The following is a 26,049-nucleotide window of genomic DNA, read 5'->3' on the forward strand; positions in this document are numbered from 1 at the left end:
CACTTGCTTTACATCCAGGCCTCCTCCTCCTTCGTGTCCAGCATGCCAGCCTCCTCTCAGGGCAGAAGCAGCATGGCATGTTGAAATGAGACTGCCAAGCCTGGCCCTTTAAGAAAAACATTTCATGCTCCTCTTTCTTCAAGCCTGGCACAGATCTGCTTGAACCTGTCTTTCTCTCTCTCTCTCTCTCTCTCTCTCTTTCTTTCTTTCTTTCTTTCTTTCTTGTTTGTAAGGAGCGTTGGGAGCTGAACATGAGCCGCATACTTAAGGATCCCACACTTCAAACTGCTGGTGAGCCACAAGCACAGAGAGGAGCCCAAGGCAAGCAACCAATATTAGCCCTACTCAGAGTAGAACCATTGAAATCAATGGGGTGGCTAACTTGGTTCCATTAATTTCAGTCTCCTCCACATAGAACTTTGTTGGATACAACCCTCAGCCTCCAATTTCTAAGCTATAACAAGAGGCCTACCATACAGGGTAATCATGGGGATCTGCTGAGTGCTTTGAACACCTAGGAAAAGAGCTCTGCAAATGTCACAGATTGTAGAGTTGAAAGGGATCCCAAGGATTATCTCGTCCAACCCCTGCAATGCAGGAATCACAGCTAAAGAACCCCTGACAGGTGTCCACCCAACCTCTATTGAAAAACCTCCAATGAAGGAGAGGAATTCCTTTGAGGAATTCTATTCCACTGTTGAACTACTTTTACCATCAGAAAACCATCTTCCTAAGGTTTAGTCGGAACCTCCTTCCTTGTAACTTGAATCCATTGGTTCGGGTCCTACCCTCCAGGGCAGGAGAAAACAAGCTTGCTCCATCTTCCATGTGACAGCCCCAGAGATATTTGAAGACGGCTCTTATATCACCTCTCAGTTTTCTTTTAACTAGGCTAAACATCCCCAGCTCCTTCAACCGTTCCTCATAAGGCTTGGTCCCTTTATCCTCTCTTGACACCCTTCTCTGCACACCTCAGAATCATAGAATTGTCGAGTTGGAAGAGGGTCCCAAGGGTTATCTAGCTAGCCCAACCCCCCTGTGGTGCAGGAATCTCAGCTAAAGCATCCATGGCAGAGATGCCACCCAGCTTGTCAATATCCTCCTTCAACTGTGGTGCCCTTGCAATGTCCAGACTGGACAGCATTCTGCTCACACAAGGTCTGATCCCCTCAGTGGAATCAACGGACATAGGTAACATAAGAATCACAGACCACGCCCCAGTAGAAGTTACCCTTAGAATAGGAGAGGGAACACAAACCACCCCATCATGGTCCTTCAGTCCCATCCTAAGCACAAATAAACAAATTAGAGAGAGTCTCACAAAAACTCTCCAGAACTACGTCAAGGAAAATGATGTAGACAATATAGCAAACCCCCTTCTATGGGGCGCAACGAAAGCAGTCACCAGAGGAGCTTGCATAAAAGAGAAAACATCCCTTAAAAAACAAACCACCTCAAAAGTTAGCAAAATAGAACAAATCACGGCTCTCACATCGCACTACAAACAAACAGGATCTAAAAAACTACTTAAACTTCTGGAACAAAAGAGAGAAGGAGACTAGGCTTCCTAGAAATCAGCTGTGGTGCCCTTGGTCTTTGGTCTCAGTGCTTCGATGTGAGGTTGTTTCCCTACCACCTCTCAGCTCCCGACACACATGCGCACACACCCCAAGATCAAGCGTGGGGGGGACTTATCCTGCCACCTGCCTTGCCAGCCTCTAGCCTGATACCGTGCCACAACACAGTAGTAAAAGAAAACCCGCAAACTTATTAGTATGGACGGCCAGCGGCAAGCTTGATGCTTCATCCAGACAGCCGTTCCAGCAGGGCAAGAACTCGTTTTGGCATTTCCCACCAGCCCTTTTTAAAAATTCGGAACAGATTTAATCAGGGGGAGTCCGGCCGAATTCTTGACAGGGTGTCTGATGGAGCGGCAGGGGGCTGTTGGAAGCTGAGAGGACCACACCTGCTCACCTCACGGAGCTGCTGCTTCATCACTCAAATCCCCCCTACACCGGTTTTATTCCACATTAAATCCGTCTAGCATAGAGACAAGCAACAGGGCAGAAGTCTACGGCCAAACTCAGCCCCCCCCCAAGCATCATCTGGCCCAAGGACCCCCTTCCTCTCCATGCAAACTATCGTTCATTTTTATTCATTATTGCATTTACCTCTCACCTTTCCTTCAAGGAACTCAAGGTGATATAAATGGTTCTCTCACACACCCTTATTTTTTAAAGACATTTTGATAGCTCGGTTGGAGCTGGGTGCTGATAATGCCAAAGTTGCAGGTTTGATCCCCATATGGGGCAGTTGCATATTCCTCGGGGTCCCTTCCAACTCTACAATTCTATGATTTTATGAAATGGCTCTCACACAAACCCTCATTTTAAAAAAAAAAGGCATTGGGTGTTTATTGGTATTTTTTAAAAACCCATCTTTCAAAAATAGTAATTGCATTGCTTTCAAACCTTTTGCTTGTTTGTTTGTTATTTTTAACTGTATGATTTCAAATTGCCTTGAGATTTCTACGACTTCTCTGAAAGGCGTTTCATCATTTAAAACAACACTGTGAACAATTCAGAGGTGGCTGCTGAAAATGTTTCCATTCTGCCAAGCCTATGCCAGCAATCAAGAACACATCCCTCTACAGTGGTTAATTGATGTCTGTTTCTTTACTTTTTAATGTTTTTATTATTGTAAACCACTTTAGTTTCCTTTTTATGGTACATATACAGACACTTCTTATAAAACAAATAATAGAAATATTTTGGACAAATATCCAAAACAACCGTGAGGTTGTTTAAGCTGAGCTGCAGTGCCTGGTCCAAGGTCACCTGGTGAGCTTCATGCCCAAGGGGGTATTTGAACCCTGCTCCTACATCCTAGGTCCAACACACTAACCACTAGGCCACACTGGCTCTCAATTGATGTCTATTCACATCAAAGATGAAACTAAACCCCTCTCTCTCTCTCTCTGATGAGAGTTGCAGGCGAAAACATTGAGAGGGCGCCTGGTTGAGAGAGGCTGCTCAGGAAGGAGGCTGGAGTATTTTAAGAGGATAGAAGAAGTTTTAATACTGTACTTTCAAAGCTGGATTGGGGGGGGGGGGGAACGTATCAGTACAGTGTGTTTTCTGACCAGCATGCAATGGCTGCATTTCGGCACACGATGGTGCCAGAGAGACACATCCGTGCTTGCAAACAAATAATTTGTATTTGCAACATGTCTCCTAACAAGCAGTCACGGTTGCTGCAGCTGAGAGATGTTGTTGATATGTCACCATTCTCTACTTTTATTTTTAAAACACCCACTCTGGGAAGGGCGCTTTACTTCAGTAGCATTCCCAAGAGCAAAGAGTTCAGGTGCAAGAGTCCATACCAAGCAGCTGGCTCACATTTACTCCTCTCTCTCTCTCTCTTTCTCTCTCTGTCTGTGTAGGCTGGAGGCATGTGTAAATATTGCTCGATGCAGAGATTCACAGCTGCTTCGGAAATGCCAGGATGGTGCCCATAAGCAAGCTCCATCAGTAAGAGCATAAGAATTGCTCTGCAGCTGGATCAGGCCAATGGCCCATCTAGTTGAGCATCCTGTTTTCACAGTGGCCAACCAGTTGCCCCAGGGGGGATCTCACAAGCAGCACATCAGCACTCTCCTTCCCTGTGATTCCCAGCGACTAGTCTCCAGGGGCATAATTCCTATGGCAGTGGAAATGCAGACCCTCCAAGCACCCCTATTTTCCAGGGACAGTCCCAGATTTGCAGAAGCAGTCCTGGTTTCTGATTATTATTTTTTAATTTTTATTCATACTTTTTCTAATTTATACATTTCATTAATTTTACAATCATTTTAAAATTTCAAGGTTTGACTTCCCCCCTCTGTCTGTGGTTCCTTAAATTTATTTTTTAATATCTTCTGCATATCCAAATTCATTTAATTTGCTCATTTAATTATCTACTTTAAATATATATGCTTATGAAACTGCAGGTTATTACAATGTCCCGGTTTTTGATTTGATCCCGGAATATCCCACTTTCCCCTAGAACGTCCCTATTTTCATGGGAGAAATGTTGGAGGGTATGGAGCTATGCAACCCCTGAGCCAAGAAGCTAAGAAGCCCTGTTTGGGGAAGTTTTTGAATGTTTAATGTTTTGTTATGGTTTATATATGTTGGAAGTTGTCCAGACTGGCTGGTGCAACCCAGTCAGATGGGTGGGGTGTAAAAAATAAAATTAGTATTCTTATTATGGAATAGGATGTTCCTATTTTCATCAGAGAAATGTTGGAGGGTATGGAAGTGGAACATTGCCATTGGGCTTAGTAGCCACTGATAGCTCATTCACACAGATCTCACCACTGGAAACTGCAGCCAGCAAGTGATTTGACATGAGCGAATGAATCGCTCTGTTAGAATGTTGTGCTGTTGGGTGAATGAATGGTGGATAGAGCGTGGGATGTCAGTGTGTGTAAGAAACAGCCTACTTCATTGCTCCACCCATTTCCCTCCTAGACATGCTCACCATTCATCATGTATTAATTTACGTACTGCTTACAGTACGAGAGCCAGTGTGGTGTAGTGGTTAAGAGCGGTAGTCTTGTAATCTGGGGAACCGGGTTCGCGTCTCCGCTCCTCCACATGCAGCTGCTGGGTGACCTTGGGCCAGTCACACTTCTTTGAAGTCTCTCAGCCCCACTCACCTCAAAGAGTGTTTGTTGTGGGGGAGGAAGGGAAAGGAGAATGTTAGCCGCTTTGAGACTCCTGAAGGGGAGTGAAAGGCGGGCTATCAAATCCAAACTCTTCTCTTCTTCTTCTTCTTACAGGCCAAAATGGCTTCTAAACCATTTACAAGTATAAAACCCTCTCACCATCAAAGTACACAATAAAAACCAATTCCATCAAAACATTAAACCACCCACAATTATCTTTTTCATTGAAACGCGGCTGTAAAATAACAGTTAAAAGAGCAATTAAAGCAATCAGATCAGGAGGTTCAAGCTCAGGGAAGCAGGTGCATAAACCGGTATTTCTTCAAGAGCCGGCGGAATGCCAATGCTGATGGGCCCTCTCATATTTCGGCGTGGGTGGAATTCCACAACGCTGCTGCCACCAGTGAAAAACCCTGCTTCTATGTTACCATAAGCTGATCATCATCAGGCCATGGCAAAACTAACCTGGTTCCATTTGATGATTTTGAGGCCTGAGCAGGGATCGGAGAGGAAGAATGTTTTCCATCCTGCGTGCCCAGCACAACCCTATGATGCTGAACCTGGTGGAAGCTGGGGCTGATAACAGACATATAGTCCAAAACATCTAGAAGGCACTGGCTTGGAGAAAGATGCTGCAACCGTTTTGTAAGCGCACCATTCCTGCAGTGCAGCAATTACTTGAAGATGGAAGTTTCCCTGCCTGCAGCCCAGTCATTGTTAATTAATCTCCTAGCTTAAATGGAAGAGGCCTACAGACTTCAGGTGGCAGAGCTCTTAAAACGAGTTAATGTGCTCTCCTCGGGAGTGTGTCATTGTGTTGCTCCCGATGGGTCTATTTCAGTTTTCTCATCTGCTCCAAGTGGAACTGCAAAGGGCCTCGCAGAGTTGCATGCAGGGTTTGTGATTCTCCTGCTCTCATCAGGATGCAATGGACCCTCCTGCTGCTGTGTTTATTAAACAGCCAGATGAACTGCTCCTCCAGAACAAGGATAAGAAAAGCCTGCTGGATCAGGCCAGCCGCCCGCTGAGTCCTACTTCCTGCTTTCAGAAGCAGCCAACCAGATGCCTCTGAAAAGTCCACAAGCAGGAGCAGAGCATATGAGCATGCAAACCCAATAGGAGCCTGCAGGATCAGGCCAGTGGCCCTTCTAGTCCAACATCCTGTCCTCACGATGGCCAACCAGATGCCCCTGTGCAGGACCTGAGACAAGAGCCCTCTGCTCCAGCAGTTTCCAGCAACTGGCATTCAGAAACTTCCTTCCTCCAACAGGGAGGGAGATCAAATATCATCATTAGGTAAAGGTAAGGGGACCCCTGACCATTAGGAGATTGGTGGAGATGTGTCCCATGGGCCATGGGGCAGCCCATCTTGGCTTACAATATGCCCTCAGAAGTCTCTACAACAGGGGTGGAGAACTTCAGGGCCCATCATCATCATCATCATCATCATTATTCCAGACCTCTAAAATCTCTCCCCAGGCTCCACACCCAAGTGTTTTTGCCTGGCTGGAATATGTTTTGTTTCCTTGCATAAAGAGAGCTATTTGCTAGAGACTGAGTGTGTAGAAACTAGTCTCCTCTGCAAAGGTAAGATTCACATGTGTTGCTCTGACAACTTTTTCCTCTGACCATGCCCACCACGGGCATTTGGCCCTCAGAAGCCTGCCCTGAAGGGGATGTGGCCCTCGGGCTGGAAAGGCTGCCTCTATCTCAGCTCTACAAAATACAAGTGTTTCTTGACAGGCAAACTATGGAGAGAAGCTTCCTGAAAACCAGGGAGAGCTTGATAGCGCCCTGTGACTCAGAGTTCCTACTAGCTATTTATTTACTGAATTTATAACCCTGCCCCCTTTTCTCCAAGGAGCTTCGTTTCCCCCTTCCTCATTTCACCCCCAAACAACCTTGGGAGGTAGGTTAGGCTGAGAGGTGGTGACTGGCCCAAGGTCACCCAGGGAGCCTCGTTCATGGCCCAGTGGGGATTTGAACCCTGGTTTCCCAGATCCTAGGGCGCTGTGGGTTAAACCACAGAGCCTAGGGCTTGCCGATCGAATCCCCGGGACGGGGTGAGCTCCCATTGCTTGTTCCCAGCTACTGCCAACCTAGCAGTTTGAAAGCAAGTCAAAGTGAAAGTAGATAAATAGGTACTGCTCTGGTGGGAAGGTAAACGGTGTTTCCGTGCGCTGCTGTGGTTTGCCAGAAGCGGCTTAGTCATGCTGGCCACATGACCCAAGAAAGCGAGATGAGCGCCGCAACCCCAGAGTCGGTCATGACTGGACCAAATGGTCAGGGGTCCCTTTACCTTTTACTTTCCCAGATCCTAGTCCAACACTCTAACCACTACAACACACTGGCTGTTATGTACTGAAGTTCTCATCCTGGGCCAGCAGGGGGATACTGTAGATAGTTATGCAAATAAGGGATTGAAAGTGACGTTCAGTGATTGGATAGTTTTAGAAAGTTGTTACAGTTACGATGGACTGGAGCTTTATATAAGCAGGCTGGCTGAACCCTTCAGTTCAGTTCTGTCCTTGCCTGTGAATAAACAAGAACTGTTTGAAGAATCGCTGTGTCGTCTGATATGTTCACCCACAACTTAACACTGGCTCTGTAAAAGGACTGTAGTCAACATAGCATAGCTCTGGGAATGTTTGGGTGCATGTAGCTCCAGGGTTTTCTCCCTGTCACTTGGCAGACTGTGGGATGGCCTGGCAAGGTCGTTTTGCTCTTCAGACTCCACTCTCGCTGGCCTGGATGACGCTTTTGTCTTCTGTGCCCTGGAGACGTTCCAACAACACATGTTCCTCTTTCTCCTGTTAAAATATGTTCCATCTTTGAGGAAAGGGGGGGGGAATAAAGTGAGAACAAGCAACAGTTGAGCCAATAATTGCTCCCCATCTTGTAGGATTTTCCATTGGAATTAAATTGCAAATGCTACTAATGCCCCTAATTAAAGTCATTATTACACAGAGGAAATGAGGAGGCAACGCCTGGCAGCCTCTGCTCCTCGCTGTGTAAAGTCATCATGCTTTGCCTGCTGGTTTTTTGCGTGGGAGAAAAAAAAAGGTTTAATAAAGTTTCCTAATTGCTTGGCCCTGAGGTACACAGTTGATACATCAGAAGCAACCTTCTGCTGCCCGTCTGCTACACGGCACGTGCCAAAATATGCTCGGATTCCACTTTCCAGAGGGAACGGGGCTTCTTTGTTTACTTATTTAATCCAGATTTATACCTTGCCTTCTGCACCGTGCCCAGAAGCTCAGTGAAAGCTGCAAAATATACAACCCCAACACAGCAAAGAAGGAGCCTCTGGAGTCAAAGCAGTGCCATCAAGCAAAGCAGAAAGACACAATCAATGCAACAGCCTGAAAGCCTCTCTAAATAATCATCATAGAGAAATAGTTTTTGCTTAGTGGTGCAAGGTCATTAAGTAGATAGATGGGCCCTCCCCCAAAAGAGGGTGTTGCAAAGCCTGGGGGCAACCATGGAAAACGCCTCTAATGCAACACACACACACACATCTCTGATGTTGGCGGGACACAAGATGCGCTGCAACAGAAGATCAGGAAGGAAAGTAAGGAGGCCAGGGCGGGACAGTGGAATAGATCAAAGGCAGAACTCAAGAGCATCCGATGAAGCTGAATGAAGATTCAGGGTAGACAGAAGAAGAGATTTCTTCATGCAGTGCATAGTTAAACCATGGAACTCTCTCCTGCAGGAGACAGCGATGACCACCAACCTAGATGGCTTTAAAAGAGAACTGGACAAATTCATGGAGGAGGGGAAGGCTATGCCCATGGCTATGTTCTGCCTTCATGGTCAGAGGCAGCAATGTTCTTATGTTCTTATGCCCATCGCACCAGCTGTGTGAAAGAAAAGGGGGGGGCCTCTTCCTCCCTGGATTTGCCCCATCCTCTTTTATAGCCATCCAAGTTGGTGGCCATCCCCAACTCTTTGGGGAGCGAGTTCCATAGTTCAACTATGCATTTGTGTGAAGCCATACCGTATTTTTCGCTCTATAACACGCACCCGACCATAACACGCACGTAGTTTTTAGAGGAGGAAAATCCGTAGGCATGCCACCCGTAGGCATTCCCTCCATAACACGCACAGACATTTCCCCTTACTTTTTAGGAGGAAAAAAGTGAGTGTTATGGTGCAAAAAATACGGTATTTCCTTTTGTCTGTCCTAAATCTCCTATCCTCTTTGATCAAGAATTATGAGAGAAATAAAACTTCTCCATCCACTTCCTCCATACCCCAAGCATCATCTTGGATGTCTTTATCATGTCTCGCCCTTACTCAATTTTCTTCTAAGATAACCCCCCCCCAAAGTTGCAGCCTGTCATCACAGGGGAGTCTTGATCATTTGGCGTGCCCTTTACTGCCCTCTTTCGAGCTCTACAATATCTCCCCCCCCCCATTTTTTTTATTTTTTGAGATGAAGCAACTAGAACTGAACACAGAATCCCAAATGTGGCATCACCATCGTTTGGTAAGACAGCACTACGATATCAGCACTTTTGTTTTTCGATCCCTTTCCTAATGATCCCCAATATGGAATTTGCCTTGGGCAGAAGAACCCATGTCGCTCAATTTAAATGGCTTCCAGGTGGGGTTGACAGCAGAGGAGTGGTGCCTGGGCTCAGAGATCAAGGGATGTCCATGAAGCTTGCCTCCAGTATCAGTCATCCCAAATTTATTACTCAGCCTGGCAAAGCGCTCTTGTTAATTGGATGTATTTGGGGTGGGGAGGTGGGAGATGGAGGAGCCAAGTATCATGGTACTTCCAGCAGAGCTTTTCCTGTGGATGGGGCAATATCATAGAATCAGGGAACTGTCGAGTTGGAAGGGGTCCCAAGGGTCATCTAGTCCAACCCCCTGAAATGATGCGGGGCAAGGAGGGGCAAATGAACTTTTCAACACAGCAAAAGTGGTTCCAGGAGATGGTCTGAAGACCCATGAAGCTACTACCTTGCTGAAGGTGGTCTGGGTCTGATCAGTGCCTGTTGCTGTGAGTTAGAATACTGGAAGCTGCCTTATACTGAGGGAGACCATGAGTCCATCTAGCTTAGTATTACCTGCACTGACTGGCAGCAGCACTCTAAGGTTGCAGGCAAGGATCATTCCCATTCCTACCTGGAGATGCCACTGGGGACTGAACCTGGCACCATCTACATGCAAAACAATGGCTCTACTAATCACCTATGGTTTCTGCCCATAAAAATAAAGCAAGATTCCAGTCCCTGTGGTTCTCAATTAAGGACTGAGTTAAACAGAACACTGGTAACTGCTTTATTTACATTCCCATCTTGGGTAAAAAAAAAGGATTCTTTAAAAAAAGCAACATCTAACTTAATATAAAATGTATACACTGCTTGATTGTTAACAGAACCTCTAAGCAGTTTACCAAAAAAAAAAGTTAAAAACATTGCAATTTTTAATAAAATGCAAAGTTAAGATCAAGTGATTTTATAATCAAAATATAATTAAAATAAACATTTAAGCTAAAAACAGATTAATTTCTACACGTCTGCATTAGCTTGATTGAACAAAAATGCTTTTAGGAGGTGCTTTAAAGAATAAATATACATTCCTGGTATCAACAGGCAGAGAGTTCCAAAGGGTGTTTGCTGCCAAACAAAAATACTTATTTTTTTTAGTATATTAACTGGCACCTGTCACAATGCCATTCCACAGATGAAAGCGGCCGAGCGGGCACATATGGGGTAAGGTGATCCTGCAAGTAAACTGGTCCCAAGCTATTGTGGGCTTTATATACCCATGGTTAGACCTTGAATTTGGCTGCGTAATATATGGGCAACCAGTGCAGATCTCTGAGCAGTGGTCTCATGCTGGCAGGGTAGGGTCTCACTCCTGTCAGCAGTTGTACTGCAGCATTCTGCACTAACTGCAGTTTCTGGATCAAGCAGAAGGGAAGCCCCACACTGCAGTAATCCAGCCCGGAAGTAACCGGCACCTGGACTACAGTGCTCAAGCTCCCCTGATCCAGGAATAGCTGAGACTGTCATATCAGGCACAGTGGGCAAAAGGTACTTTTAGCCCCTGAGGCTACCTGGGCCTCCAAGAAGCAGAGTTGAGCCCAGAAGTGCCCCTAGACCAGGGACCAGCAAACATTTTCAGCAGGGGGCCGGTCCACTGTCCCTCAGACCTTGTGGGGGGCCGGATTATATTTTTTTTGGGGGGATGAACGAATTCCTATGCCCCACAAATAACCCAGGGATGCATTTTAAATAAAAGGACAAATTCTACTCATGTAAAAACATGCTGATTCCCGGACCATGCGTGAGTTGGATTTAGAAGGCGATTGGGCTGGATCTGGCTCCCGGGCCTTAGTTTGCCTACCCATGCCCTAGACTGTGCAATGTACATTTGGTGGAAACTGGGCTCTCCTTTTTTGTTTTCTCCATCACGTTACCGGCATGTAGAAGCAGCGCAATGTAGGCTAAAAGGCAGACTTAGCAGCATCCTGACTCTCAACACCGACTGCCTGAAGTGTCAGAACAGCTCTGAGGTTGCTAGATAAAAAAGGGGGGGATCCACGTTTCAGCCAATTTATCCCGGAAACTCTTTCGAAGCTGTATATCCAGGCACTTAATCTTCATGATATCGGTACTGTCAGAGATATCCTTGTAGCAGATTAATAAAAGGCAGCTCACCTTCCTTCTCCAGAAAGCAGTAGTCTCAAAACCTCCTCTGTTAGCTTTCCAGGTTTATCGGAATAACATGAAGGCATTAAAAAAAATAATACTGCTATCAGTATTTGCAGATACTGATAGCAGTACAGATATAATTCCAGTGGAGATGTGACACTTAACCACAATCCGTTGCCAGAATCCTGGTAAAGCAGCCTTTCTCAACCTGTGGGTCCCCAGATGTTGTTGAACTACAACTCCCATCACCTCCAGCTAGCAAGGCCAGAACTCAGGGATGATGGGAGTTGTAGTCCAACAACATCTGGGGACCCACAGGTTGAGAACCGATTTTAAGAAGAGCCTTCTGGATCAGGCCAATGGCCCATCTAGTCTGGCACCCCACTGCCCAATTGGACGCCGCTGGGAAGCCCACAAGGAGGACTTGAGTACCACAGCACTCTCCCTACTTGGGATTCTCACCGGCTGGCATTCAGAGAGATTTGGGAGAAGAAAAGGCTTAAGGAGTAAGCCCTACACAAATCTGGAGTGGAGTCCCTAAGCCAGCTGGGATGAAGCTTTGTACGCCTGCTTCTGGCAACTCCTGCACCAAAGCTGGTGTCAAACGTATTGCTCTGCTTTCTTTGGACCACATCAGCAAGCCCAAAAGGGGGGTCTTGTCATCTGGGCAGCCCAGGACCTCCAAACACACTACCTGGGCTTGTGCCCCGGGGAGGCCACTTCAGACCAGTATCACTGCATCCCCGGAAGCACACTCAATGGTCTCTTGAAACAGACAGTTGCCAAACTGGAATTGCTTCTTCGGCTGGACTCCAAGTCCAAATCTGGCATGACTTTTTGAAAGGATTCCTTGATTTAAGAAGAGTTTGGATTTGATATCCCGCTCTATCACTACCTGAAGGAGTCTCAAAGCGGCTAACATTCTCCTTTCCCTTCCTCCCCCACAACAAACACTCTGTGAGGTGAGTGGGGCTGAGAGACTTCAAAGAAGTATGACTGGCCCAAGGACACCCAACAGCTGCATGTGGAGGAGCGGAGACGCGAACCCGGTTCACCAGATTACGAGTCTATCGCTCTTAACCACTACACCACACTGGCTCTCATTTAAAAGCAGGGAGGGGAAGCCCCCCTTCTTCTAAGGCAAAGCTAGATGGAGCACATAAAAAGAAATCATGGCGGAGTCCTTTGCCAATAGGCTGAGCCCAGCTTGGACAAGCAGCAAAACATACCATCCAACGTTTGCTGGTTCAGTTATCAGCGTTGCATCTGTGCAGAGGCAGGTGCTCCCCTTTTCTCATTTAGTGTTGCATTTGTTCATAGTTAAACTATGGATCTTGCTCCCATAGGAGGCAGCGATTGCCACCAGCAGTGCTTTTTTTCAACATGTGGGTCATGTGGCCAGCACGACTAAGCCGCTTCTAGTGAACCAGAGCAGCGCACGGAAACGCCGTTTACCTTCCCGCTGGAGCGGTACCTATTTATCTATTTGCACTTTGATATGCTTTCGAACTGCTAGGTTGGCAGGAGCAGGGACCGAGTAACAGAAGCTCACCCCGTTGCGGGGATTTGAACCACCAACCTTCTGACTGGCAAGTCCTAGGCTCTGTGGTTTAACCCACAGCGCCACCCGCATCCCTTCCTCTCAATTAAATAGGAGGACCCCCCCAAAAAAAAGAGGGCAGGAAAAGATGAGAAGGAATAAAACCTCAGGAGCAAAATATTTTGCCATCAACTAAATGATGAGATCCTGACCACACCAGAGCTTGCCCCCGCCCCCCGCAGTCACACGCAAAAGACAAAGGACACCGTTTCAATTTAAACCTGCTGTATCTGAGGGAAAAGGCCCCAGAGGGGAAAGCCAACCTCCCAGAGATGTAATTTCCTCATCCAAATTCAATACTGTGGCCTTTTAAACTTACTACTGCTATTATAATTGGTATTCTCCCAAGCTCCTTAGTCCTGCAAGCTAACTAATTCTGCACATGGCCATTTTTCTCCTAATAGTGAAAATATCAGAAGTTGCCTGAGACGATTGGTTTGAACCATTGGAAGACCAGGGCCATCTCCTTTGTAGCCCTCCAAGCGCTCAGACAAAGCGAGGCCTACCAGAGACCAATTTAAACTGCAGCAGCCTTTATCCAACCTGGTGCTGGAGGTGTAAATAATTACTGGACTTTGAAAAACTGGCATAGAACTATAGAATTGTAGAGCTGGAAGGAACCTCAAGGATCATCTTATCCAAATCCCTGCAATGCCTCATGGGAGATCAAGTTCCTCAGTTTTGTTGAACTGATTAGTTTTAATTGGATTTGGAATCAATGAGTAATTAATTGTTACAGCTTTGAATTTTATCGTGTTACTATCTTCCTTAGTGGGAATAATGTTCGGAATAATGCTTTTTATAGGGTAGGGGGCACAGGGGGTGAGTTTATGGGACCAAGTGGACGGTGACCCAATAAAGTTTGGGAAATGCTGCTCCAGGCAGTGTTTAACGGAGAGGTGCAGGAGTTGTGCTGTCTTCTGGAGAAGTCTTCCTTCAGTGAGCAGCTGCCGTTTGGGTTTTTAGGGTAGGAAGAAGGGAGTTGCGGGGGAAGGGGAGGTTCAGTGTCACAGTGGCTGGGAGGATTAACAAGCTGCTCCCTTCCTTGTTCAGCAGCCCACTTTGTCAGGACCAAACCTTTCGGCATCATGGAACAACCGGAAAAGGCACCAGAATTCTTGCAGCCCTGGACATCAGCAACCATTGTCAGGACTTACCTGGATGTTGTCGAAGGAGGCTCTGTTAGTGACGTCATAGAGCAGCAGCAAAGCTGAAGAGGAAGACCAAGGGACAGGGAGAGAAGGCAAGGCACAGGTCAGCCCGCTAGTCAAACACCACAGATTAGAACCATAAAATTGTAGAGCTGGAAAGGGATCAAAGGGCTGTCTAGTGACATCCATGTCCCTGCAATACATGCCTTGTATTTTACATAGGACAGTACCTTTGGGGTGGGGGACCTTTTGGCCAGGGCTGAATTAGGCCTCTTTTTGAAGCCCCTCAGGACTTTTAAGCCCAGACACCCGCCTGCTCTCCAGCCCACTCCTCTAACCAGTCACATTCCAAACCCACCTCCTAGTCTAACTGGAATTTGTCCTTACAGTGTAGGAAATGTCATGAAAAATATAGGATGCCACTGAAAAGGAAGGTGCTTTTGAGGAGTGGGAAAATTTGATTCTGTTCAAATAATGGTGGTTTATGGACCCCTGTGGGGCAGGTACAAAGCACACAGACACACACCTCTCTGCCACACAACAAATGCAAAATCTAGCCTGTGGATTTTGTGGTCTCAGCTTCACTGGAGATATTTAAACAGAGGTTGGCTGGCCATCCATCAGGGCTTTTTGAGCTGTGATTGCAGGGGGTTGGACTACTTGACCTTTGGAGGTCCTTTCCAATTCTACGATTCTAGGGTTTGTGCTTCTAGGGTTTGAGCGAGTGCAACCCAGAGCCACCCCAACTCCTCATACCTCCAGGGTCCCCGTGGTGAGAAATTCTCTCTTCCTGCTTCTGCATTTTTTCCTTCTCATCAGCATTTTAATCACTTTCACTTAACGAGCTCCCTTTCCACTTGAGAAACCACTAACTGATTCTCTGAGAGAGCTCTAAATTTTTTACTACTGAAGTTTTAACAACAAGCGTTTGGGAAACAGCTGAGTCCCGGCAGGCCTCCTTCCTGTGGTCTTTAATTCACGGGCAACGCTTTAGTTGGCGAGTGGAAACTGGCCTGGAAGAGGCTTCCACACATACACACCCCTTGCCCTCTGACCCCTCAGCTTTGCAAGACTAGTAGATGGGGTGTCGGGGGGGGGGCGCTCCCATGTCCAGCAGTATCAGCAAAGCAGCTGCAATCAGAAGGGGCCCTGGACACGCCCAGGTGGGACTGTCTCAATGCCTTCTTGGGTGTCCCATTTTGGCAGAGCTGGTGTCATGGACTGGCTGAATTGCAAAGGAGTGGTGGGAGGCACCAGCAGGGGAACCCCCAGGGGAAGAAGGCTCAGAGCCAGGGGATTAGCGGTGGGACAATGACAAGTGGTCAGAGGGAGAAGAGAGGGCAGACTGGGAGGAGGAGGAGGTGTCGGAAGGAGAAGAGGCAACAGGGTTTAGTGAGCAGGGAGATGCTATGGCAAGAGAGGAAGTGGGCCATGAGACAGAGATGAGGCAGGCTGCTGAAGAACCCAGGGAGTCTCCCCCTCCTGCTGCAACCAGCTCCCCGCTAGTCTCCTAGAACCTGCAGAGGAACGAAGAGGGAAGAGCAAAGAGAGACAAGACGACGGAGCCTTAGGCTGCTGAGGAAGAACCTTAGAGAGTGATGGTAAGGCAGGGACCTTCAGTCCTCGCAACTGCCTCTTTTGATCAAGACTGGGGAGGGTTGCTGTGACCACTAGGCATGAGTTGTTTTGCTTCTTTGAATAACGAGTTCACTGACATTGGGTGCTTTATGGTTTTATTGCTGATCTACACCTGACTCCAGCTGTTTGGGATTGCAAAACAACCTCCAGGCCAGCTTTCCTCTCATGGTGCTCTTTCTACTGGGTGGAGAGTGTGTGGGCAGCAGGAGGGAGAAGCAGTTGCAATGGGACCCTCATCTGCCCTGCCCTGGTTCCACAGATGAGATCAGAAAGCAGGCAGACAGTTGTTTGTTGTAGGCCTGGGGAGATATCCTTGAGAGCTCTGACTAGGTGAATGGAGCACTTTTGAGCCTTTGCCTCTATCCCACCCCTTCTGGAGTCTCTTAAAGGGTCAACTCTCTGGCCTGAAGGCAGGACCTCCTCCTGGCCTCCCTACTGGTGGTGCACAAGCCTGCGCTGCTTGGACTGGTGAGGTCTTGCCAGAGGCACACTGTGCCAGGGGAAAGGATCTTGGCCATAGTTCTATGGGCCTGGTTGCCATGGCAGCTGGTTCAGTGGCCTCCTGCTGCCAGCCTCAAGTTCAGTAGTCATCTGATGATGATGATTTATCACATTCCTCCAAGGAGCTCAAGGTGGCACACATGGTTCTCTTCCTCACAACAACCCTGTGAGGTGGGTTAAGCTGCGAGACTGTGACTAGTCCAAGGTCACCCAATGGGTTTCATGGCTGATTTGAACCCTGGCCTCCTAGGTCCTACTCCAACACTCTAAAAACCATGCCACATCAGGCTCAGACCCAGGAAGCTGGTCACTTCCTTAGCCGAGGACACTGTTGCCTCCAACTCAGTATCCTGGTTGCTGCTGGGGTCGTGACATTGCCTGTTCAGCAGAGGGAAGTGGGAGACAACCCACTTAATCTGGAGTAGGACACTAATTTGCCCCACCTCCCTTGTTCTGTGCACCTTCCCCCACCCACCCCCATTTTAAAAAACCTCTGTTTCCTGCAGACCTTTGAAGGCTTCCTTTGAAGGCTTCCAGTGTGAAAGTTTCCTCCTTGCTAATGAGCTAGGCAGAGACTTCAAGGCACTTCATGGGGCTGCCTGCCTGACTTTAGAGGGCTGGGAGAGCAGCAATCTGAAGAGGGAGCAGCGCTTGCCAGCATCTGCTGGCAGCCCTTGACAAGGCAAAGGGGGCTTTTCATGCTGTCGCTTTCCCTGTTTGGAATTCTGTGCAAGTTCAAAGCATGCAAGGAAAGGAAGAGCCTAGCTTGAAAAATTGGGTCGGATCAATCCAATTCTATCCCATGCCCGCCAAATATCCCACCATTTAACTCCTTGATCTTCCTCTGCAAGAAGTGAGTGGCATTCCTTTTTCTCTTGCCTTTTGCAAAATGCTACTCTCTGCAAAGTCACAAGTGAGGCCGGGGAGGAGAGGTAATGGCTCTTTGATGTTGGAAACTCTGAGCCAATGTGGCAAATTCCATCCCCTTTGAAGACTGTGACCAAATGCCAGGTAAGGGACAGTGTGGTGTAGTGGTTAGTGTTAGAATTGGACTCGTGAGACCAGGGTTCAAATCCCCACTCAACCACAAATGAAGTTAACTGGTTGACCTTGGGCCACTCATTGCCTCTCAGCGTAAGCTACCTTGAAGGTTGTTTTGGGAATTAAATGAGGAGAGGGGAAACCATGTTCGTCACCTTGAGCTCCTTGGAGAAAAAAGGTGGGATACAAATGCAACTAATAATGATTACAATAATAAGAACAACAACAGCAACTTTCCCCTTGCTTTCCACTTGCTCTGCCAGGATGGAGAAGCATTTTGGCAAACTTTCTGTACCATCTTCCTGCCCTGCTTCCAACCTGAAAATCAAAGCAGAAGACCAATGGATGGAGCCCCAGGCTGACAACATTTTCTCTCTTCTAACTTGTCCCACTCAAACTGAGTTTCAATCAGAAAGCAAGAAACGCTTAGAGGTTCCTACCATGGGCGTCTCGGTAATAGGCATGTGTGACACTGCGGAACCTCTCTTGGCCGGCCGTGTCCCAGATCTGAAAACATCAACAAGCAATGAAGTCACAAGAGGCCAACTTGTAACACACATCATCTCCTTCCTTCCATCCCATAAGTCAATGCCCCAAGTCAGTCAGGGAGGCAGGGAGAGAGGGTAGATTCATTCTTCTCTTGCTGAAAACACCTGGTTGTTAGGAAGTGACATTTCCCTTTTTTCAGCTTGTTTGTTGGGGTTTCTAAAATTCTGAGGGTTGAGTCCAGACCTTTAATGGACTTGCCTTTAATGGATCTTTACGGGAACCACCTGCCCACAGAGCCTCCGTCTCCCCAGGATGTCTCCGCAGGCTTCAAACTATAGGCTGCCCTTGACACACTGTTTTGGAAATTGTTGAGCAGAAATCTAAAGTTGTCCTTTCTGAAAAGAAGCAGGAAATCGAGCTCCTCTCTCCACGGTCACCAAGGCAGCTCCCCCGCCCCCGCCCTTGGTGGAAGGTGTCCTTCCTAACAAGGAACTGAAGGGGCCCCATCAATCTGAAACATGATTAATTTTCTCAGCCCGCAGAGAGATGTTGATAAAGATAATTATAGGCAAAAGGTGACATGAGTAATGCCTCTTCAAAACGGGCCGTGCCATTCCTCAGCCTGGCAGCATTCTGAAGCCGTTCCCATTTACTTGACGAAGAGCTTACGGTGCATCCTTAAATGAGAAAATCCATCCGACAACCAGCCAGAAGGGCACCCTCATAATTAGATTTATCTGCCTTTAATGGACTAAAGGCATTTTCACAGGGTGAACCATCTTCCTCTGTTGTGTGGGGAGAGGATTGCCAATGCCACCAGTCCCATCGGTACTAAAAAAACACCACCATTTTGCACATTCCCTAAGCCCCTTCTGAAGATGGAGACAGGTGGTGACAAACTGCTACCTGTGGAACTGTTGGTGCTGTATTACGGTATACCCCCAACTGATCATGACTACGTGGCAGGACTTGGTGGGTTTTCAGCCTCACTAGAAGGGACCCAAGTAAGTGTGAGCAGAAGGAGAAAGGAGGTAGCGGAAGACTTCTAACAGCACAGCACCCTGATGCCTCAGGGGGCTGCATTGTAGCATGAGCATCAGCAAATAATGGAAATATGTTTGTTTGCAGCCAGTCATAATAAAGAGCATGTAACAGCTGAGGACCATTTCTACTAGCAGTGATAGCTATGTTTTACATCCACCGTCTGCTATTTCTAAAAACCAGTTGCTGGAAACAGCAGGAAGGGAAAGCGCTCTTCTGCTGGGGGGTGGTCCCGTTTGTGCATTCCCCATTGGGGCATCTGGGTGGCCGCTTTGAGAACAGGAGGCTGGACTAGATGGGCTGTTGGTCGGAGCCAGCAGGATGTTCTTTTTATTTTGTATTTCATAAAATTTATAAACTGCTTTACTGGGGTGGGGTGGGGAATCCTCAAAGCAGTTTACGAAAAGATAAAACAATTTTTAAAAAATCACTACAATACTTTAAAATGTACACAAAGTTAAAATACTAAATCAGGTTAAAATTCACAACAACTTTCTGACCATCTGGGCAGGCTTGTCTAAACAAGAATGTTCTAGCAGTTGCCAAAAAAAAATACAGTGAAGGCACCTGCTTGATATCAACAGGCAGGGAGTTCCTTATGTTCTTCAGAAGAGCCTGGAAGCTGGATCAGGCCAATGACCCATCTTGCCCAGCAATGGCCACCCAGATGCCTCTTCTGGAAACGCTGCAAGCAGGATGTGAAAACCATGCAAGGTGTGAGACTGGAATCACCCTGTGGGTGAAAAATGTGCCTGGGTAGGGCTTCTCTTTAAATATGACACCTCTCTTCACACTCAGCTGCTAGAGCATTATTCCATTAAATTCCACTATTTAACAGTTGTGTAGCAGGGTACTGGGAGCCCAACACATGACAAGGGCTTTGCTCATGGAAAGAGTTATCCTGGCACACACACCCTAAACATATCAGAAGCACCCTGAGCTCAGAACAGACACAGTTTGCCTTACCTGCAACTTCACTTTTACGCCATCCACATTCAAGACTTTATTCTGGAAGACAGGAGGGGAAAGAAATGAATTAATCCATGTGTGACGTGAGCCACCATCGACATCGGGTTTTGGCCAGCCAAATAACCTACGAAGCTGGATTACAAATACTTCTGAAGCCCAGTGGAGGCTAGTCACCTAGGGTGAACAGAGCACTGTCCCACCAATTTCAGTCTGTCTACAGCCAACCCACACCTGCTTGCCTTCCTTGCCTAGGGGTGGGGGCAGCTTGCCACCTTCCTCCTCTCCCTCCATCTCAGTGTTGCCCTTGTAGAACTCAAAAGGAAGGTGGAGGGAGACAAAAATTAATGAGCTCTGATTCTGATTGTCATAAGCCCTGGTACCACTTTCTGTTGGCTCCCTGCCTGCTGCTGGTCCCAATTTATTTATTTTTAAATCTCATACAATTTATACACTGCTTGACAGTTGTTTTTTAAAAAGCCCTCAAAGCTAAAAAAGAAAAAAAGAAAAGATTAAAACTCACATTAACTTTCTAAACATCTAGGTAAAGGGACACCTGACCATTAGGTCCAGTTGTGGCCGACTCTGGGGTTATGGTGCTCAGTGGCGTAGTGTGGGGGGTGCAGGGGTGGCCGGCCGCACCGGGCGCAACATCTGGGGGGGGCGCTCGCACTCGCAGTGCTAAAATCAGTGCTAAAATCCACAGGTTAGGGGCGCAAATTACTTGCCTTGCCCCGGGTACTGACAACTCACGCTACGCCACTGATGGTGCTCATTTCGCTTTATTGGCCAAGGGAGCCGGCGTACAGCTTCCGGGTCATGTGGCCAGCATGACTAAACCGCTTCTGGGGAACCAGAGCAGCACACGGAAATGCCGTTTACCTTCCCACCCGAGTGGTACCTATTTATCTACTTGCACTTTGATGTGCTTTTGAACTGCTAGGTTGGCAGGAGCAGGGACCGAACAACAGCTCACCCCGTCACGGGGATTCGAACTGCCGACCTTCTGTTCGGCAAGTCCTAGGCTCTGTGGTTTAACCCACAGCGCCACCCGTGTCCCATTAAACATCTAGGTAGGCTTGTCTAAACAAAAATAGTTTTAGCAGGTGCTGAAAAGAGTGCAGTGAAGACACCTTCCTATTATCAATAGGCAGGGAGTTCCAAAGTGGAGGTGCTCCCGCACTAAAATAGCTATTTCTTACAAATCCAGAATGGGCGTTAAGCAGCACCTGTAGCAATGCCAGTTCTACAATTCAAAGGAGTAGAGTGAGCATTTATGGGGTAAGGCGATCTCGCAAGTAAACTGGTCCCAAGTTGTTAAGGGCTTTACATACTAATAGTAACACCTTAAACTTGGCCCAATAGCAAATCGGCTTTCAGTGCAGATCTCTGAGCAAAGATCTCTCTTCACCAATTATAGTTTCTGGATCAAGTGCAAGGGAAGCTCCACAAATGGTGCCTTGTAGTAATCCAGTCCTGAAGTATTGGGCACCAGCAAACAGATGCTGGTTGTTGGCAGATGCTGAACTTTAAACCCAGCTGGGACCCCCCCCCAACCTGCCCACCTCCCCAGTTCTTGCACACTCAAGCATCTCATTCACCATGCTCCTTGCAACACTTTGCCATCAAATGCAGAAGCTGACACAGCAAACTCTTTGCAGACAATCCGTCCCTGCTAGGCGAGAGAAGAGACTACAGACATCAAAGTCTCCCTCCTGGGATAGGCCAGCCTTAGAAGTCAATTCAAAGCCATGTCAAAGTCTCAAGAGAACAAAGGCCGATGTTAAAGGGTGCGCATATCCGCAAAGGGAACATAGAAAGATAGAAATCACAGAATCACAGAGTTGGAAGGGACCCCAAGGGTTATGGAGCCCAGCCCCCTGCAAGGCCCAATCCTCTTTTAAAGCCTTCTAGGTTGGGAGCCATCACTGCCTCCTGAGGGATTGAGTCCCACATCTCATGGAAGACAAGGTTTCCCCATTTTGGGGTCCCCTGGCTGCATTATGCATTTTCTAAACATTGCAAATCCGGTCATTTATCATCAGAGAAACATTATGTATGTTCCCAGATTCCCTCCAGCATTTACAGAGTTTACTAGGCAATAAAATCGACCGTGAAGCAAGATTAAAAGCTTGGAACAATAGGCATTAAAAAGGGATATCAGCTGTTCTTGCCAGAAGATTAGCACACAATTACAGGAAACAGGTCAGGCAAAAACACCACTGGCAGTGGTTACTCTCATACATTCAGACAAGCGATATTCCCAGTCTTATTTGGAGATTCTGGGGATTGAACTTGGGATGTTTTGCTTGCAAAGCAGACGCTCTACCACTCAGGTAAGATTCTAGTCCTCATGGTTTTGTTATTCAGCTGCCTGAAACAGGATCATAGGAAGCTGGTTTGTACTGAGTCAGGCCACTGGTCCATCTAGCTCAGCTTTCTCTGCACTGACCAGAGGCGGCTCTGCTGCTGGGTTTTAAATAGGGGTCTTTCCTAGCCCTACCTGGAAATGCCAAGAACTGAACCTCAGACTCAGTACAGATTTTTGGTAGCAAAACTGGGCTGCCTGCCATCTCCATCACGTCAGCTTCCAGCCCTTCTGTGAATCTGTGAGCATCATTCCTTTAGGAAGATTAAATCTTTGCATTGGCTTTGACTGAGACTCCGCGAGGAAGGAACTTCCAGAACGAGAGCTACAAAGCTCTCATCTCGGGCTCCAAAGCCGCCATCCCAGAGAGCGTGGAGCCAAGAGGCAGCCAGCTTCACAAAAGCAAAGTGCTAACCTTCCCCATGCAGGGGCTGTGCACGCTGAAGAGATCTAACAGGGGGAGGAAGAAGGGGAGAGGCACACACCAGCAGCAAGCACATCAGGCGCGAGATAGAAGCCGTAACGTCCCATGCGCAAACTCCAAAAAGCCATCAAAGAGCTCAGCTGCGCAAGTATCTCTGCTCCCCCTACCCCACTCAGAAAATCAAGTTTCTGGTGCTAATGTTTCCCTAGCAGCTTGATAAACTCTCAGAAGTCTGCCTGCGTGTGGGGAGGCTATGAAGGATTTATTGGAACCAGGTCAAGGATTCTGTGTTGTTTTCCTAATTCACAGAGCTGCAGAATTCAGCTTCTCTTGATACAGTACAGTGGTACCTCTGGTTACAGACGCTTCAGGTTACATACGCTTCAGGTTACAGACTCTGCTAACCCAGAAATAGTACCTCGGGTTAAGAACTTTGCTTCAGGATGAGAACAGAAATCATGCTCTAGTGGTGCGGCGGCAGCAGGAGGCCCCATTAGCTAAAGTGGTGCTTCAGGTTAAGAACAGTTTCAGGTTAAGAATGGACCTCTGGAACGAATTAAGAACTTAACCCGAGATACCACTGTATTGGTTACTTTAGCCCAGGATTTTGAGCTGGTTTCATGGTGCCCTCCTTAAACCCTGAACAAGCTTGCCAGTCAGCACAGCCTCATTGCCCTGCCCTTCAAATCCAACACACACACAGCCTTGTTTTATCATGACACATCCATGCCTGCAAACTTTGCTTTCCTGGTTCCAGCAGGATCCACCGTCCCAAACTCTCCCATTTCCTCAAAAGGCACCCCTGTTTCAACCTTCCTACCCTGTATGCCTGGAACTAACTCCCTGAATGCCTGTGTCTTCCTTCAAAATGCCACTCCCTCTGCCAAACACCTACCTCCCCCACTGCCGCTGCCACCATGAAACTCAACAGATGTGCAGGCCGCGACTGATGGGAGCTGTAGTCCTTTGCTCAAATGACAATGGCAGCACAATGTATCTTAAACCGGTTGCAAAACAGGTTTCAATGCCGTAGGTTCCTCAAGCTACTACAGGAATCGGAGTTTTCTGAGGATGCCAGGACCTCTTCATTAGAGGCCCTTAGTCCTGTCACAGCACCAGAGTGCCTAAGAATTAGGGATGTAAGTGACATCCAATGAAACGGGAAATGAAAGCAAAATTTGCCCACGTTCACTTATTCGTCTCACATCTAGTATGGAAATCAAGCAATCCAGCAAGTATGTTTTCACTGTTATTGTCAGTTTCAGTCTGCAAATGTAATTGATTACATTTCCCCCTCATCTGCATAGACTTTCTCTGCAGTGAAATGAATGGGATGGAATTAGGTAACGACAATGTAGCTTACATAGCAACTTACTTAGTTATGTAAGTTACGATGTTTGAGCGGAAGGTGGACTGCAATGGAACAGAAACGTTGCAGTGTTTACCAAATACAGAACAGATGAGCAAAACAGTGCTTTCTTACATTCCTGCCAAGGACTCTTGGTTGAAAGAGGGTTGATAACTGGATTAAACATTTAGCACATATATGCCACAAGAATCCCATGGAGGGATCAATAATCTGGATCAAGAAAAACTTTTAAAGAAATGTCAGAACAGCTAAGATGATATAGTGTAAATAACCTCACTTTGTTATTTATTTACTGTCATAAAAAGGTAAAGGTAAAGGTACCCCTGCCCGAGCGGGCCAGTCTTGACAGACTCTGGGGTTTGTGCGCCCATCTCACATCTATTGGCCGGGGGCCAGCGCTGTCCGGGGACACTTCCGGGTCACGTGGCCAGCGTGACAACGCTGCTCTGGCGAGCCAGAGCCGCACACGGAACGCCGTTTACCTTCCCGCTGGTAAGCGGTACCTATTTATCTACTTGCCCCGGGGGTGCTTTCGAACTGCTAGGTTGGCAGGCGCTGGGACCGAGCAGCGGGAGCGCACCCCGCCGCGGGGATTCGAACCGCCGACCTTTCGATCGGCAAGCCCTAGGCGCTGAGGCTTTAGCCCACAGCGCCACCCGCGTCCCTGCCATTTACTGTCATACTTGGGGTTAAAGTAGCTTCAAGTTAAGTATTTTCGAGTTGCGCTCCACAGAGTGTGTTACTTCCGGGTTTTGCCGCTCGTGTATGCGCAGACGCTCAAAATGAAGTCACGCGCATGCGCTGAAGTGCCGAAACGCGATCCGCACATGCGCAGACACGCGTTTGCGTCTTACATTTACTTCAGGATGTGAACAGGGCTCCAGAATGGATCCCGTACCTATCCAGAGGTACCACTGTATTACAATTATATCCCACCTTTCCTCAAAGATCCCAAGATAAATCTCTTCCTCCATTTTGTGCTCACAACAACCCTGTGAGGTAGGTTAGGCTAATTGGCCCAAGGTCGCCCACTGAGCTTCATGGCTGAGTGGGGATTCGAACCCTGGTTTCCTAGGATCTAGTCTGATGCTCTAACCACTACACATCACCCCCCAGAGCCCTGGTCACCAGTCTGTTTTCCAACCCCATATCCATTTTGCTCCAATGACAGGGCTGGGCCCTTTATCAAAAATACATTCAACCAGCTCTTGCCTCCATTAGCAGCTTAGCAACTGGCAGCAAGATCAAATGCTCTTTTTTTTCTTTATTAAGCATACCCATCTTTATGCATCAGGCTTTATCAGAATCTGCACTGGAATGGATATTGGCATCTCAGACAATCCTTTCCAGCCTGCCTCTGACCGTCCATCAATTACGACCTGCAATCCAAGCTGGCGCCTCACTCAATGCAAGGAATAAATGAGTTTGCTTTGCAGAGAAAAGCAAGGCCTCAAGTTCATTACCCGTGTCGACAGCACGGCTTATCCCCTCCACGGATTTGCTTTCATTAGGGATCAAGTGAGATTCATGTCCTAACAATGCCAGCCGGAGAGAAGGGCTCCCACTTCTGAAAACAAACAATGGTTTTCTGAGAGAACTGCAAGATGAGAGCTCCAGGTTTATGTAAGCCCTGAGGCAAAAGAGGACTGTAGCTCAACCACGACAGTCAGCCCCATAAGGGGCTTATCCACACTTACCTTTTGCTCCACTCTTTCCAGGCACAGGTCGGGGCTTTAATGCTCCATGTCCAAATGGCTGTTTTTGTTTTGCTTTATCCCAAGTTTTCCCCATGAAAACCTGCTCTTTAAAGCTGAATTGGAGAAAACATCCATTTGGGTTTTCTGTGGGTGGATGTTTGCTCCGATATGGCTTTAAAAAGTGGTGTTTTGTGGTGAAAGCTCTGGAGCAAAACAAAAAGAGGGTGCCAACACAGAGCTTTAAATCACAGACTGTGTCTGGAAAAAGCAGAGGGAAAGTGTGGATAAGCCCACAGCGCACTGCTGAGGCAACAGCTCTCTCTCTCTCCCTGGAGAGTCTGAGCCAATGAACTGTCCAGGGTCCTGATCAGTGGTTTCTCCACCC

At 47.5% G+C, this 26,049-nt stretch overlaps 1 protein-coding gene across 1 annotated transcript in view; it reads right to left on the reverse strand.

The window, feature by feature from the left end:
• The window catches only part of RAB26 (RAB26, member RAS oncogene family), a 114,429-nt gene that overhangs the window by 5,871 nt on the left and 82,509 nt on the right, over positions 1–26,049 (reverse strand). The window contains exons 3-5 of the mRNA XM_082199403.1: positions 19,807–19,848; positions 17,751–17,817; positions 14,137–14,189 (exon numbers count right to left, since the gene is read on the reverse strand). Coding sequence (XP_082055529.1) covers positions 14,137–14,189; positions 17,751–17,817; positions 19,807–19,848 — 162 coding nt within the window. The remainder of the gene's footprint in view (positions 1–14,136; positions 14,190–17,750; positions 17,818–19,806; positions 19,849–26,049) is intronic.

The sequence above is a fragment of the Podarcis vaucheri genome (assembly GCF_965113315.1).
Source record: "Podarcis vaucheri genome assembly, chromosome: 14".
Lineage (NCBI taxonomy): Eukaryota > Metazoa > Chordata > Lepidosauria > Squamata > Lacertidae > Podarcis > Podarcis vaucheri.